The sequence below is a fragment of the Zonotrichia albicollis genome, chromosome 6, assembly GCF_047830755.1.
Source record: "Zonotrichia albicollis isolate bZonAlb1 chromosome 6, bZonAlb1.hap1, whole genome shotgun sequence".
Classification (NCBI taxonomy): Eukaryota; Metazoa; Chordata; class Aves; order Passeriformes; family Passerellidae; genus Zonotrichia; species Zonotrichia albicollis.
In genome coordinates, this window is record NC_133824.1 from 40,089,184 (window position 1) to 40,105,002 (window position 15,819).

Below are 15,819 nucleotides of genomic sequence, written 5' to 3' on the forward strand. Positions count from 1 at the left end.
GTGAATTACTTGGTTAATTCAATGTAGATGTCAAAACAGAAGTGGCTGTTACTAAATTTGAGATGCAAGCTGTTCTGTAGGGCCTCTTGTCTTTGCCAACCCTTGAACTGCCCTGGTGGAGGGAAGCCCATCAGAGAGTCTCCCATGTTTCCACATTCCTGTTTCTGGTGGCTGTGTGCCTACTCTGGCTTTCTGCTGGCATGTGCTGAAGTGTCATGGACTCATGAGTGGTTTAGGGAAGATCATATAGTTCCAATTCCTCTGTCATGGGTAGGAACTCTCATTAGACCAGGCCCTTCATAACCCCATCCAACCTGGACTTGAACACTACCAGGGATGGGGCATTCACAGCTTCTCTGGAGAGCTTGTTCCAGTGCCTGACCACCTTCCCGGTAAAGAATTTCATCCCAACATGTAATCTAAACCTGTTCTCTCTCAGTTTAAAAGTTGCCCCTTGTCCTGTCCTGGGATACCTTGGAAAAAAGTCCCTGTCTTTCTTATAAAACCCCCTTACATACTGAAAGGTCACTATCAGCTCTCCATGTAGGCTTTCCCTTTCCTGGCTGCACAACCCCAGCTGTCTGCCTGTCCCCACAAGGGAGGTGTCCCAGCCCTTCCAGCGTCCCTGTGGCCTCCTCTGGATCGGACCCAGCAGCCCTGTGTGTGTCGGGCTGGGGTCTCACCAGCGTGGAGGACAGGAGGAGAGCCAGGACAGGACCCCAGCAAAGGCAGACAGCACTGCAGAGTCCCAGAGAGACAAGATTTTCGCATAACCACAGAACTGTTGGGGTTGGAAGGGACCTCTGGAGATTGTTCAGTCCAAACCCCCTGCTATGGCAGTGCCACCCAGAGCAGGTGGCACAGGAATGTGTCCAGGTGGGCTTCAGTATCTCCAGGCAGTGAGATCCTACATTCTCCTCTGGCCAGCTGCTCCAGGGCTCTGCCACTCTCAGTGTGAAGATATTCCTCCTCGCGTTGAGGTGGCACTGCTCGTGTTTCAGTTTACGGCCATTGCTCCTTGTGCCATCGCTGGGCAGCCCTGAAAAGTCTGGCATCGTCCTCCAGGCACCCGCCTTTGAGATATTTGTACGCGATAACGAGATCCTCTCCGAGTCTTCTCTTCTCCAGACTAAACAGCCCCAGCTCCTGCAGTCTCTCCTCTTAAGAGAGATGCCTCAGACCCCTCCTCATCTTCCGGCCTGCGCAGGGCCGGGCCGGGCCGGGCCGGGTTGGGCACAGCGGCCCCACCACAGGGCCCCGCGGCCGCGGCCCCGGCCCCGCCGAGGCCCTGCCGCGCTCCTCCGCGCCACCAGGGGGCGCCGCCGCCCCGCCGGAGCCGCTCTGGCGCGGCTGCTTGCGCGGGGCTCGGCCATGGCGGCGGGCGCCAGGAGGGCCGTGTGAGCCGAGCGGGGCGAACGGGACGGGACGGGCGGCGGTGGGGCGGGATGGGTACCGGGGGGGCTCATTCGGGGCACGGGGTGGGGGGCAGGCCGGTCAGTGAGCGGCGGCGTGTTCCCGCAGGTACCCGCTGTTCCAGAGGGGCGGCCCGCAGCTGCGGATCTTCCGTCCCAACTTCTTCATGCTGGCGGTGCGGCCCGGCGTGCCGCAGCCCGAGGACACCGTGCAGTTCCGCGTCTCCATGGAGTGAGTGCGGGCACGGCAGCTGCCTGAGGGCTCAGGGCCGGGGGGCCGAGTGCCGCGGCAGGGAGGGAAGGGGCTCCTGCAGCCGGCAGACCATGCAGAGGGCACTGATTTTATGAGGAGCTTTGCGTGGCTTCTCTCCCCCAGTGTGAGTGAGGCTCAGCCTTCCCAGGGACGGGCTTCGGGAGAAGGAAGTGCCTAGAATTTGATCCAGAGTAAGCAAGGTGGTATGCAGTTATTTGTCAGGACTCTTTCAGCCCGACCAGTTTGCTGGCACGCATTAGAGCCTATTAGACTGTGGCAGGTTCTGGTAAGATCAGCAGCTCCTACTCAGAGTAAAGAAAGTTGTCTCAGGTTGGGCAGTGAGCAAGCCTGCTGAACACAGAATATACCTGGCATTTTGAATGTTGAGGCTACAGAGGATAAATATTTGACAGTTGTTACAGTTTATGGATCATAAATCGCTGTAGCAGTGTGAGGTCTAGGTTGAGTTTACACTTTCATGTCATAAATCTGTCTTGGTTAAAGCAAGAAGAAATATTTATTCCTCAGTATCAACCAGTCTCTAGTTTATTTTGTTTCAACATTTACAATTTTTTTTCTTTCTTTCCCCAAAATGTTTTTTCATTGCCTAGAATGACAAAATTGGATATCAGGAATTACCTTGAAAGAATATACAATGTGCCAGTAGCTGCTGTGAGAACCAGGATACAGTATGGTAAGTGCAGTTGAGTAATGCAAACGGATGAATACAGCATCCCTGTGCAGCCAGAGCAGACTTTTACCTTTCAAAAGATCTGTTAGATTTCAGCAGACTTTGGTTGCAGTGGTTCCAGGTGCTTAGCTGCTGATGTCTTGTAGCATACATATTTATTCATCCCTTCAAATAAACATGCATCACTTCATATTTGAATGCTGTGATTAAATGATGATGTAAGTTTCACTCTAAAAAGAAAAATCTGACTTTAAAAAGGCTGATCATCCTGGCAGTTATGTAGCTTGTACTTTTGTAGTTACTACTGTTTCTCCTTGAAGACCAGTGGGTGTCTCCCTTCAGAAGGAACTGCTTCATGTGTTTTAATGCAAGTAGTAATTAAATTCAGCTGTAGCCTTCATTTTAAAAATGAGCTGAGATTCGCTTGCATGCACACACAGAAGGTACTATGGTCTAACAAAAGGCAAAGTTTGTAGAGTAAAGAAAATGCTCTGTTGAACCAGTAGATAATGCCAGAAAAACATCTTGACAAACTTAAATGTTTTTATCACCTGTTGTTACCAAATTTCTGCTACAGACTGGAATGTTGCCACTTGTGGTATTTCTCTCCTGTCCAACACCTAGAAACAGCAACAACAACAAAAAACACTCAAATGTCCACCAAAAGCCCAACAAAAAAAAAAAAAACAAAAAAAAAACCAACAACCCAAGAAAAAAAGAAAAAACATTCCTAGTTTGACCTATGCTGAATTCTGACTTGGAGGCAGAGGGACTCATCTCCAATTGAAATAAGATCAATTTTGATAATGTCACCTTTACATATGAATGCTTCCTTCCCCAGAGCTTCTCTGACTGCAGTTTGGATGCAGTCAAAAATATTTTTCTTTTTTTTTTTTCATGTTTATTTACATTTTTGATTACCAGGCAGTGTAATTATTGGGTGGAGAGTGACTTATTGGTTAGGACATCTTTGAGGGCTGGGTTTTTCATTTTTCTTGTAGTGACTCTATGAAAGGAATTGTCTGTTTATGATGGTAAGATAAAGGATGATTTTAAAAGGAATAGGAAAAAAGACCTTTAGTAGTGAAAAATGAAGGATAAAAGAAAAAGCTTCAAAATAAGGTTGTAAAACTCTTAACTTACAAAGGAAAGAAAAACCCTGGAAGTATAATCTGTAATATGCTTGTGTGAAAACCAGAATTGAATTAAGTCATAAATACCAAACACATGTAGTTCCAAACAGCACTGAAAAATAGCCATGCTTGTCCTTATAACCATTTTGCCCCCCTCTGCTAATTTTAGGTGGTGGTATATAGTCAGGGATTAAAGAGGGTTAGAACTCCTAATAATCTGAGCTCTAATGTCTGTCTAACATGAAGGGGTGAGTTGTACTTCCCACTTCAGTTGAGGTGCTTTAGTTTGTTTGGATGTGGAATATAATATCCTGGTGTATAAACAATAGATCCAGCTTATCAGCTGAATACAAAAAATTGTCAAGTTTAGGGCTACTTAGTGGTAATTTTCTCCTTGTCTTCCTGAAGCTGTGGGTGTTGGGAGAGCAGTTTGTCACCCCTGGCCCCTCCTGGGGAGACTTATCTCCTTGCTTCTTTGCAGACTTTGTGTGTGAAGGCACAGTGGCAGCAGGCTGGTGTTGCCTTCTTCCCTGCCTGTAAATGAGGAGAGCAGTGTCCACCAGTTCCAGTACCCTTTAATAATTGGTAGTGAAGGAAGAGTATTCCTCCTAACAATAAATCAGAGATAGCCAACTCCCTCCTTCAGCTTGGCCTTGCTTTGGAGAGTTCAGAAGTCCTGGGAAGTAAAAGGTGGGATTCTCTTCATTCCTGCAGGTGCAAACAACAAGAGGAATCACAGGAATCAGAGAGTGAAGAAGCCAGATTACAAGGTCGCCTATGTACAGCTGGTGAGTTGAGTTAACTTGGACACTTGTGAGGAAAGAGGAGGGCACTCTTAACCAGCCAGCTGAAAGTAATGGCCAGGGAGTTGTCCTGGTTGGCTGAATATTTCTGCCAATCCTCTAACAGTGAAAGTTTCTTTTAACACATTCCAGAATGTAAAAAGATTTAAATTACTTGCTCTAAAGATCAAATTCAAACAAAATAAGTCCCGTGTTGGTTTGAGGTCTGTCTGTAGGTTGTGGACTGATGTCATAGGGTGCTGCTTTGCCAGAGAGTTTCATGCTGACCCTGTACTCTGTGTGCTGGAAGGTTCACAACTTGTGTAGTTGATTGCTGAAATGTCCAGTAAGTGAAAGAATATATTGTGAGGGTAGGGAACTTCTTATTAAAGGTCTTTGAATTTCAGAGAAAGACTAAGGCTTATTCCTTGGAGAGCCTTTAGTCATGTCTAAACAAGCTTGCTTTGTGGCTGAACCGAACTCTGAAACATACATTGGTTGCCCAGTGGAAAAGGAGCTTCATGTTCTTGTAAATTTCTTTCATAACAGGACCAATTTATAGTTTAAACTTCTGTCAGGCTTACCCGTCTTTATGCAAAAAAGCAGTGCAACCAGTGACAGAAAACCTCTTCACATACCAAAATGACATCATTAAAGGGATGGTATTTATGGTTGTAAAACCATAAGCTCCAAATTGCAGTTAGCAACATAACGTCACTGTTAAATTAACTCTGTCTTGGAACAAGGATTCAGTGTTGGAGGAGCACTCTCTGACCCTAAAGACTGGCTAAGATTTCATATAGACTTGGGGTCAAACTCAAGAGGCACAAACAATGGGAAATCTGATTTTTAATATTTCAACGTTTAAATATACTTAGAAGTTTTTTTCTAAGCCCCTTCTGGGAAGGGGAATAGAAAGAAAAGTGAGGATGAGTGTTCTTTTAGACTGCCCTTACTTAATTTAGGAGAATAGTGTAAAGTGCAGTGTTACTAAAAAGTAACAGTTATATTTAGATGAGGAGTTACTTTGCTTTACTTTGCTGAAGTTAAAGGCAACCTCATCTCTGAGGATTTTACATCACTGTGGCTAAAACACACATTCCTTTTTTCAAGGAATAGTTTGCTTTGGTGAGCAGATTCTCCCTCCTGGATTGTGCTAGGTTTTTGTTTGCTGGAGAGCAGAACTGCATGATAAGGAAGTGAATGCTTGAACTGATGATGTTGTATCTCACAAATTGCTTTCCCTGAGTGTTGTTCCTTTTAGAAGGTAGTTGCAGGCACTTTCCATTGCCACAGCCTCCTGCTAGTGACTTCCTTGCTTTTAGAAACTTGTTTCCCAACCCTGAGGCAGACAGGGGTTTCTAGTGAACTGTAGTTCTAATTCTGTTTCACTGTCATGCAGTCTTGTGTCCTGTGTCTGCTGAGGTGAGAAGGAGGTAGTGTGCAACCCATAGATACTCAGGGGGAGGGAGTGGGAAGCAGAATGCTGCTGCTCTCTTGCACTAAGAGGTTTAAGGCAGTGCCTTTGTGTGTTTATTTCACATTCAGCCTCTCAACCTAGAATAATTGCCATAACCTTAAGTGTTGGTCAGCCCAGGTGTGGAGATTTACCTAAACTAGCTTGAATTGGAGGCAGGTGCACAGGAGTAGTTTGGTTGTTCTCCAGCCTCCCATTTTGTCTTCTGAGCAATGCACAGAGCCCTGTTGCACTGTGGCTGGGCTCTCATAGTACATGGGACAGCAAGAGTCCCTTATTGCCTTACGCTGTAGTTACCATAATAAATTCTTAAGGAATGCCATGTTTTCCATCTCTTCCATGAACAGGGGCAGGGGACACTTTTTGTGGTGTTTTTCATGTCAAGGGAGGGAATCCTGACTGTTCACTAAACTCTTGCCTGTGAAGCTTGATGTCTGTGTTTTTTCCTCACCTCATTCCTGGTCTCTTTGGTCTGTTTTATTTCCTATTGTTGTTGTGGTCTGTTAATTTTATTAACATTTAGGTTTCTTTATTCCTCCCCCTTTCTCTTTTTACTTCTGTTTGTTGCTTTTCATCACTAGCTCTGATGTCTCAGACAATGAGCTCCCAGCTCTGTGTTCACACCAGCTTGAAACAGTGGGTGAAGCCAGAAACCCAGTGTCATTTCTGAATCTAAAGGGTTTGCCTTCGTTCTCATTCATGGTGTGATCAGGCCATTACAGGCCCCATGCAGTCCATTGTTACTATCTGCCTAATTTAGGAAAGTCTTTGGTAACCACTGTAAAATCCTTATTTTCATGAGAATTAGTTTGCATCTGCCATGACTCAGAGTAGCTGGGCTTTCCCACCATTTTTACCAGCTGTGTTTTCTCTCATTGATCCAGTTTCAAGTTAAAACTGCTTATGACTGGAAAAATACAAATGTGTTTTTGGAAGCTCTTGGGTTGATCTTTCTGTTGCCCACTAGGTGGAAGTATTGCTCTTTCCAGTGTGGCTTTGCAGCTGTGGTGCAGTTTACCTGAATGAAATTGAGTTCATTCTCATGAGCAGTTATGTTTCTCTGCTTCACAAACCATCACCTTATGTGTCCCAGTGCAACACACACATCCTTTGACTTACTGCGAGTGTCTCAAAGGTGGAAGGTGTATGAAGTCATAGTCAACATGCCCTTAGGTGTCAGACTAGTGCCCCAGCTGTTCCACATGCAAGCATTGTTGTCCTTTCTTTTCCAAATATTGTTTCTTGGAGATTCAGAGCTGTTTACTTTATTCTCAGGCGGTAACTGGACAAATAAGTGATCTGTCCAAGCATAATATTTTCACACTAAAAAAATACCTCAAATCATAGAAGGCTGTGGATCAACAATATCTTGCCATTCCAGAGCCTGCTTGCCTTTTTTCCCCTTTTGGAATGTGGTGAGAAAGGTTTAAGTTAGAGATTTATGGCCCTGTGTTATCAAATGCTACTTTTCTACACTGTTCTATTCTTTAAATTAAACCCAAGTTTTATATCTTTGCAAACTAGATAAAATATGTGTAATACAGCAGCCTTTCTACTTACTCCAATATAGCTATAATTATTATAATGAAAATTAAAAAAAAAAATAGAAGAAAAGAAAGCCAGTGGGAAACTTTGCAGTTGCCTTAACATCAGGGAAATTAAAAAAAAACAACAACATCCCCTCCTTCTCCTCCTTCAGTGTTCTCACTGGTTTAGCTTAACAGGTGTTAGTACCCGTGGGAGCACAACTGTAGACAAGCCTCTGGAATCCAGACCTATTTTTAATTAAACCTGTTTTGAGAAATGGAGTGGAGATGGCTGTAAAAAGGAGGCTGACCTTGTCAGCGTTAGGACTAACACCTATTTAGCTGCTTGAATGATGGCACCGGTGGGAACGTTTTTGCAAATACTTTCTCCTCAACCTCCATTTAGAGTATCCTCTACACTCACAGTAGTTAGCCTATTTGCACATCAGATGTGACAGCAGTTTTCTTTTGAATTCAGAGGAAACTGGGATGATCATATGCAGTGTTGTTCCTGAACGGATTTTGGAAGTTGCTTTCTGTGCTGTTTTGCCATACGTTTTAGCATCTGTGTTACCACTGCAGTAGTAGGAGAATTGTTCAAATGCCCTGGATTATTAAACTTAACTGCATTTGCTGCTACTGCTGGACTGCATCCCGTGCTTTTGGGAGTCCAACATTTTTGTAGTTAATGATACAATAAACATCACTTTTCTGTTAATTCTGAAGGACAGTAGTAAGTGCTTCAATTACCCAAATAACCAGAAGATCTCACAGTTGTTTACATGATCAGTGTTTGCTGCATCATTGCTGCACAGTAATATCTGTGCTGATCTTCCATTTCTAAACTTTTCAGGGGACTCAAAGGTCAGAGAAGTATAAGTCAATTTATGCTGGGTAATCCTTCCAGCAGTTTTCTGACGTGAGGCTCGGCAGTGGAAAGGCCAGCACTTGACTTCATAGGCTTAATTATGGTCACTTAACCTCTCATTAAAATGAACGGAGGCAATATGTACCACTGCTGTGATAACTCCTTAGACAGACTCCAAGAACAAGGTGTGTTTTCACCCTTTCTTAGGACAAAGGCTTGAAATCTAAAGGGAAAATACATGTTTGATGCTTAGGTCACTTTTTTTGTGAAGGATGTTACTAGCATTTAGCAAAGGAATCCTCATTAGGCCTTGTATATAATTCACTTTTATTTTTGGGTAATGCTGAATTGAGGATTAGAGGAGTAGCAGTTTAATGGGTCCCGTTTCTTTTATCTGAACACTCTCACTTGTGAGACCACCCATTTCACTTGTGCATAGCCTCAGAATCTGTAGGAAAAAGGAAGGTCTCTGGGAAAACCCCAAACTGAGAACAACAATGTATAAAATCATCATGTTGCCTTTACTTTTTTATGAGTTTGGTGTCACCTCTGACTTGCTTTGTTTGGGGCTTTTTGTTCCTTTTTTTAATAGTATCGTAAGGCTTCACTTGAGAGTGAGGTGAACACATGGTGGTAGAGCTTACCCTGAGAAATTCCAGAGTATCAGGGGATCACTTCACATTGGTGAAAAAGATCTTTTGCTGTCAGTGCACCACTCAGTTCCATGCAAAATTACTTTTTTTTCAGTGTCTGTCTTTTTCACGGGATTTTCTTTTAGCACAGCTGTGTTGAGTAGAAAGGTAGTGTTATCTTCTCCCCTTTTCTCTGTGCTTCTAGCTAAGGTAATTATGCTGGCAGAAGTTCTAAAGCAGAAGCAAGTTCTAGCCTTTTTAAAGGTTACTTCAGCTTATGATAATTTCAGTAATTCAGCAATTAAAGGGATAAATAGCTTGCAAAAAGTAAAACTATGGACAAATGCAAGATTTTCAAGTAAGGCAGAATCTTCCTTTCCGGTTGGAAATGCCAGCACTCCATGTTCTAGCAATTTGTAAACCAGATAAACCCTGATGAACTTGGTAACAATTGCCTGCTTTATTCCAGCGAGGATTTCATTGAGGGTGCATTTATCATATGGTTGTCAGATGGTTGCTGTATAGAAGGAAAAGCTTTTGCAAAGAAGTTGTTTAAGGAAAAGCAACACTGTGTAAAGGAGTGACAATCCCTCTGTCCCTTTGGTAGGCTTTTTTTTAAGGAGGTGGCATATGAGCTTGAACCTCAGTAGCCTCTGGCATTATGTGGAAGATGCATTGAGTGTAAATATGCCTGGACAGACTCACAATCCTTTATGTAAGTTGATGCCTTTTGGTATTCTTAAAATTTTGAAATTCCCAAGATACAAGCTTCTTCTGAAAACTAGCTACTGAGCATGCACAACAGCTATTTTTCATACAGCTTTCATCACTCCAGAGCCTTACAGTGCAGTATTACTGCAGAGTATTGTTACTTAAGATTTATCAACCTTCAGTTCTCAGGGTGTAATGTCTTGGCTGTTTCAAATCGTGTTTGGCTGCCAGCCAAAATCAGAATTTCTTCACAAAACAAGAGCTGGAAAGAGCCAACTAGTCTGTGCTAATTTTGATTTATTAAAAGACTCCAGATACAGATTGACATTTTCAGCTCAATATTTGACTTCCACCGGCCTTGAAATGGGAACTGTGAGCACTTTGATAAACAGCTTAAAGGTTTGTCTGGTTTTGCTACAGCCTCTGTGTGTGTCTTTTTTTCCTGGTTTTGCTACAGCCTCTGTGTGTATCTTTTTTATTTTCTTTCCTCTTTTTAAAATAATAACGGTTTTGCAATGCTTAGTGAATTACTGTGGATGTTGTTAGTATGCTTTAGGGACAGCTTTCCTTCATTCTCCAATAAGGGAAATGCATTGGTCCTGGAAGCATACCAGAAAGAAGGAGCTGCATAACAAGAACAGTCCCTTACTACACTGTTACCAGTATAAATAGTTCTCAGATTTTCAGTGGAGGTGGTGTGCCTACCATGTCAGCCTGAGTTGTTTTCTGACTTGTTTAACTAAAATGGCTTCCTCTCCAGGACAGACAGGTCTGTAGTGTGGGCCCTGTCTGTTCTGTAGGTCCTGCAGGGCTGAGTGACCTGCCCACAGCACAGTTAAAACACAGCAATTTTTTGTAATACTAGCAAATTCCTTTCCAAATGTTTCAGTGTGCTAAAATCCTGGGCAGTGCTTGGCCTCAATGGTGCTTGTTGCTGATCCTAGTACAGGAAGAGGTTCAGTAGGTTGCATTTTTGGGCTTGCCCAAGGACCCTGGTAAGGCCAATTTCTGTGCCATGAAATGGGACTGTGCTTTATCTGTCAAAGGACAGCTTTTATGAGGATACCTGTTGGTAATTTAAAGGTACAAAAGAACTGAAACCCCAAGAGTGTACACCAGTGGAAAGGACAACCTTGATATGTTCCAGTTGAGCTTATCCAGGCTAAAATCAAGGAAAAAGCAATGTACACAGCAGCTCCCGTGTTGTTTTTGTAGTATGGTCAGGCTCTTAGGAAACCCTCAAGAAGTATGCAGTACAAAAACAACTGGAGCATTGCTGGGTAGAGCATTGCTGGTAGATTCCAGTCTGGGTAATCTCATCTGGGATAACACATGCTTTTTTCTCTCCAAAGCATATGAGGTTTAGATTTTTTCACACCTGTTATTTGCCAGGTTGAGTGTATATGATTAAATAAAACATAGCAGATATTCAGATGGGTCAGGGACGTGGTGATGGTTCTGTTGGATTTATTTATGTCATATTTCTGATCCCAGAATGAAGAGTAGGTATGTTGGGGAATGCTCCTTTCATGTCCTTTATGGAACCATTTCATAACTGAGCCTCTTGTTTGGATGTATTTACTGCATAAATTTAAAGACTGGCTCATCTGAAAAAAAGCCAAACCCACCTGTTTTCATCTGAAGCAGTTAAATGCTTTTCTTGAGATTTCTGTATGCAGAATGCTGCCAAAGAAGTTAATGTATTGTAATGTTTCTAAGTGTTTTGGAGAGTAATTTTAGGGCGATGGGTGGCCAGTTAAAAGTTTTATTATGCAAAGTTCCATACAGAATGGAAGGGCTGATATTGTTGAGTTTAATGAAGTTGTGCTTAGAGCAAACACCACTAAAAATAAGTAGGTAATGTTAATGGGATAGTACATTTCCACAGAAAAATGGTTTCCTGCTGTTAGATAAAAACCAGAGACCAAGCAAATGTTTATTTTCCAAGTGGGAGACAGATCTGATGATGATGTTTCACTAAGATGACTTGTCTGTTAGGCAGAATGACTGATGCAGATGTAATCACTTTAATCTCATTAGTGATATATTAGACAGATTGTTCCCACTGTAATTGTTTTACACCATAGTCTTTATGTCTGTTGATAAGAGACCTCTGCTATCTGTTATTCTGTATTCCCACATTACACCCTCCAATAACAGCTGCTAGGAGTGCTCTCTCTTATCCTTAGCTGAGATCTTAACAGCTACAACCACTACTCATATCCTGAGTGTTAACATAATGAATGCCTGCTCCACTGTGTATTTCCCTGGTGGTAGTACTTTAACAAAATCACTTGTTTTGCTCATCTTGCTTTTACTGTGTGACTCACACAACATCTCTGAGTTGATTCAAAGTCTTTGAAGAGATGTCCATCTCCTGATCATTCATCTGTTAAAAAAACCCAAGATGTTAGTATCTTAAGTAGCACACAGGAGGAGAGGCTTTTGAGGAGAAGGGACGTACATGTATCTTGGGGACGTGGGTGGAAAGAGATTTTGGGAGGTCACACGGTACAATTCTGCACTAGCTGAAAATTCAGGGTGGTGTTTCACCCTATGATCATAGCTACTGCAGAAAGGCTGGAATGTCTCTCTGACCATTTGTTTTCTCTTTAGGGCCAAGGACAAACCTTTCAGTTTCCCAACCTATTTCCAGAGAAAGAACAAGACACAGAAACTCGCTCTTTCGATGACTTCAGGGATAAATATATGGAGAAAGAGAAGCAGAAGGAGGAGGGTGACCCCAGACGAGGTGGAGTTCCTGATTGGTTTGGACTTTGATGTAACAAGCCAGCTGCCTTCCTTTAGGCTCAGAGGGATTTTGATTAGCACAACTTGCACTCTTCTCTTCCCTTCTTGTAATGACTGAATGTTTATTCTTGAGCAGCCCTTGCTAGCGTGTCTTTTTTTCTGGCTGTTTGTACATGACTACAACAAAATGCCCCTGAAGAAATAAAAAGGTAAAATAAATCTGACTGCACCAGGTCTTTTGTGTGAACTTGTGGACTATTTCTAGAATGTGGAATTCTTTGTTGTCATTTCTGACTATGAGAGTGTCATTGTGCCTACCTTTTTCGTGCTGCTGCAGGTTGTTTTGAGTAGAAATAGGTTATTTAATTTCCTAGGATACACGCAGTTTCTATTGACTAGAATGTCTAAAAGTCAACATAGGTTAGTCAGAAATGGACATGGAAGTGTAGAAAACTGGACTATAGGCTCAGGATGTAGGGTTCCCTTATTGTCACTTACTGGGTCCTACTATCTTATTGCCTTCCTTGCAGTGACCCCTCCTGTCCTAGAGAAATGCATGTGATCTTAATGTACTCTTGTAACACTTGTGTGGCATTTTGGGGACAGGGTTTATAGGGCACATTTGTGACTGTGCACATGTGTGTTTGATCCCCTTAAACATCAAGAAGCAGACAAAGTGGTGCACGTCTCTGCTTGCTGTTGTGCAGTGCAGTAGCTGTTCTCTGTGACCAACCTGCCTTAGGAATGTTTACTGGCATAGTTGTGCTGGTTTCCTTCCCCACTCCACAGCTACCTTGCAGTACTGGCAAGTGTCCTGTGTGGACACAGTTGTATTGGCATGGAAATGCTTCTGCCAGTGTAGCCTGTGTTGTGCTGAGGACTAATAAAAAGACTCCTTTTACTTTCTCTGGTGTAACTCCCTCTGCTTCCAAGTTACTGATGCCAGCATAGTGGTAGAACTTTTCTTGGCCTTCTGGGCTGCCACGTTCAGTGTTTTCATTTCTTGGCTCTGTGGCTGTTTCTCCTCGCTGTGATGAGGATATTTCCTCTTTTTCTTTGTCTTTGTCAAATGTGCTCTGCTGTTGTGTCAGAAATAGTGGGGGAAAAGGAGGGCTAGGAACGAATTCACAGATGGAGAAGGGTATCTCTGCAGGCTGTTTGCTGCAACACAGCATGTGCAGGGTTAAATGTATAGCTAATGTTCCCCTGGCTTTTGAATTCTGCCACTTGGAGCAATTGGCAGGGCAGTGAGTGAGCCCATGCCTTCAACGCTTCCACCCGGGTGCTCTCCTTTATTGTTCTGTGTCTCAACTTCTTGTTTGGACAGCTAGCAAGATGTTTACAAGGAAGCAGCTGTTCTCCAGAGAGTCAATCCAAGTAGGATTTTACACACCTCCTTCTGTTCATTAGTCACCTCTTTATCCCTGCTACTTTCCTTGTGCATGACAGTCCACCTCCTTCTGTGGTTTGCTGCTTACACCCCCCCTCTCTGCCCACTGTCCAAGGGGGATCGTGTATGATCTAAGTTAGCTGGTACTTAAACAGAGAGATGCTCTTAGAGAGGAGGGAGATAAGGGAGGATTTGCTACTCCCAGCCTGCCAGCAGAGTTACAATAGCAGATATGGAAAAATACTGACTTCACTGAAAACAGTTCATGTGTTTGGCCTATCTGCAAAGGCAACATTTCCAGAGTTTTGTAGTGACAGGTGAAACTCCAGGTTAAATCAGGAGCTGGCCTGCAGATTTAAAGTAGGGTGACTGAATTTGTCTGGGTGCAAGAGTGTCTCTGCTGTACACAGTCTCCTCCTCCCCCCTCCTTTGTTTAATACATTTTTTAAAGGAGCTGTTTCTCAAACTCACAGATCAGTATGGTGATGACCTACATTGCAACTTGGGCTATGTTCCTTCAATATAATATTATGGAATTTGCTATTTGTTCTTCACTGTCCTTTGTGGTTATTTCCAATGTGAGTAACTTGATCTTCTTCACCATAGTGAAGATAGAAAGGGCTCATCTGGTGCTGCCATACGTCTTCCTAAGTGGTTGGTCAGCTTTGAGCAAACAGGCAGTCAGGTATATTAGTTCTGGATCAATGAGGCTGCATTGGGTGTAACAGCAAAGATATATTTAACCATCATCCTCTGCCTTCCCTATTAATGGTCAGGAGGTGTTGGAGTTGTCAGCTTCTGTACTGGTGTTGAGGGCCAAAGGTGAGTGAAATTTATTTGCAGTCCCAAATTTGCTCTAGGCTCTGTGAGTATCTAAAGCCCCTGTGCCAGGTCTACCATGCTTTGCTACTCTGTGATTTCTCCATGGGCAATTAATTTCTAGCTCATGTTCAAGGCAGGTTTCTGTTTAGAGTAGCACGAAAGGGAAGAGATGCAAATACACCCATATCTGTACGAAGCTGCTGTAACCAAATTCTGGCAGATACTCAAGCTGCATAAGACAGCAATGATGTAATCCTATAGAAGGGTTTGACTTGGAAGATCACCAAGTTCCAAGCCACTGTTACTGGGCAGGTACTCATTCCTCAATGTTACCAGCTACTTCTAAAACAGTGTTCCTGTGAAACTAAGGTAAGATTAAAAAAAAGAAAAGAGCCAACATTATTTTGCTGTAATGCTCCCTATTGCTATGGAAGTGAGATTAAAAAGCTCTTGAGTCTTTCCCACTTGAGCAGTGTTTCTGAGGAAGTGGTAGTGGTAGATATGATCTGATGCTTCAGTGCTTCACAAATCCCATCCCCCAAGCTGTACCAGTGGGCTAAAAGATAACAGAGAGGATACTTTAATACAAAAATACAGATTGTATCAGGTGTACCAGAGAGAAGTACAGCAAACCAATGCTGAAACTAGGATAGGGTCTCTTGAGTTTTTTCTGAGTTTTGTTCAATGTGTTGTGTTCCTTCCAGCACATCCTGATGTTTGTTTTGTGTGATGTAAAGGGTGAGCAGCTCCTGAAGTCACATCTAGCCCTGCTGTCAAAGGTGTTGAGCTGCCCTTGGCTATGTCAGTGGCCATACCTGTGGGCCAAGGATGTACATATACGCATGAACAACTTCTCTGAGGGCCACAGTAATGACTTGGTTGAAGAGACTGATGTTCACTGTGGTGCAGGAGAAGCCAGGTCCTGCCCTTGGCGTGCACAGCTCTGCAGCTGCTGCTCTCTCTGACGTGCAAGGGAGATGCTGAACGCAGTTTCTTTCCTCTCTGAATGTGTGCAACCCCCCAAAGAGAGTAAAGTGCTGGAACAGCCAGTGGATGTGCAGTTGGCTGTGCTGGCTGGTCTGGTGGAGAAAGGCATCTGGCTATGCTGAGTGGGTGCTCTCCCAGCAGTACCAGGACACTTCAGAGGGAACATGCAATTGCTTCTGGTTTTTTTGAAACAAATTGCAGAGACAGTACAATCTAAGTGACTCCCTTAACATTACCCCTTAGAAATTAGTTTTGTATTGTAGGTGATGCTCGGGTAGGCACTAGGGATAGGTTCCTGCAATAACAAGGTTACTGAGTCTTGTTACCATTTGTTACCACCTGAGCCTTGCTGTGTGACTGCAAAAGGTTCAGCACAGCTGTAAG

The 15,819-nt window shown here is 43.3% G+C and overlaps 1 protein-coding gene across 1 annotated transcript; it reads left to right on the top strand.

Moving 5' to 3' along the window:
- Window positions 1-1,269: 1,269 nt before the first annotated feature.
- On the top strand, window positions 1,270-12,470 carry MRPL23 (mitochondrial ribosomal protein L23). The gene is made up of 5 exons (XM_074543313.1): window positions 1,270-1,397; window positions 1,522-1,644; window positions 2,277-2,359; window positions 4,204-4,277; window positions 12,102-12,470. The coding sequence occupies exons 1-5, from the start codon at window positions 1,372-1,374 to the stop codon at window positions 12,264-12,266; spliced, it is 471 nt and encodes a 156-aa protein (XP_074399414.1). The 5' UTR covers window positions 1,270-1,371; the 3' UTR covers window positions 12,267-12,470.
- Window positions 12,471-15,819: the final 3,349 nt, after the last annotated feature.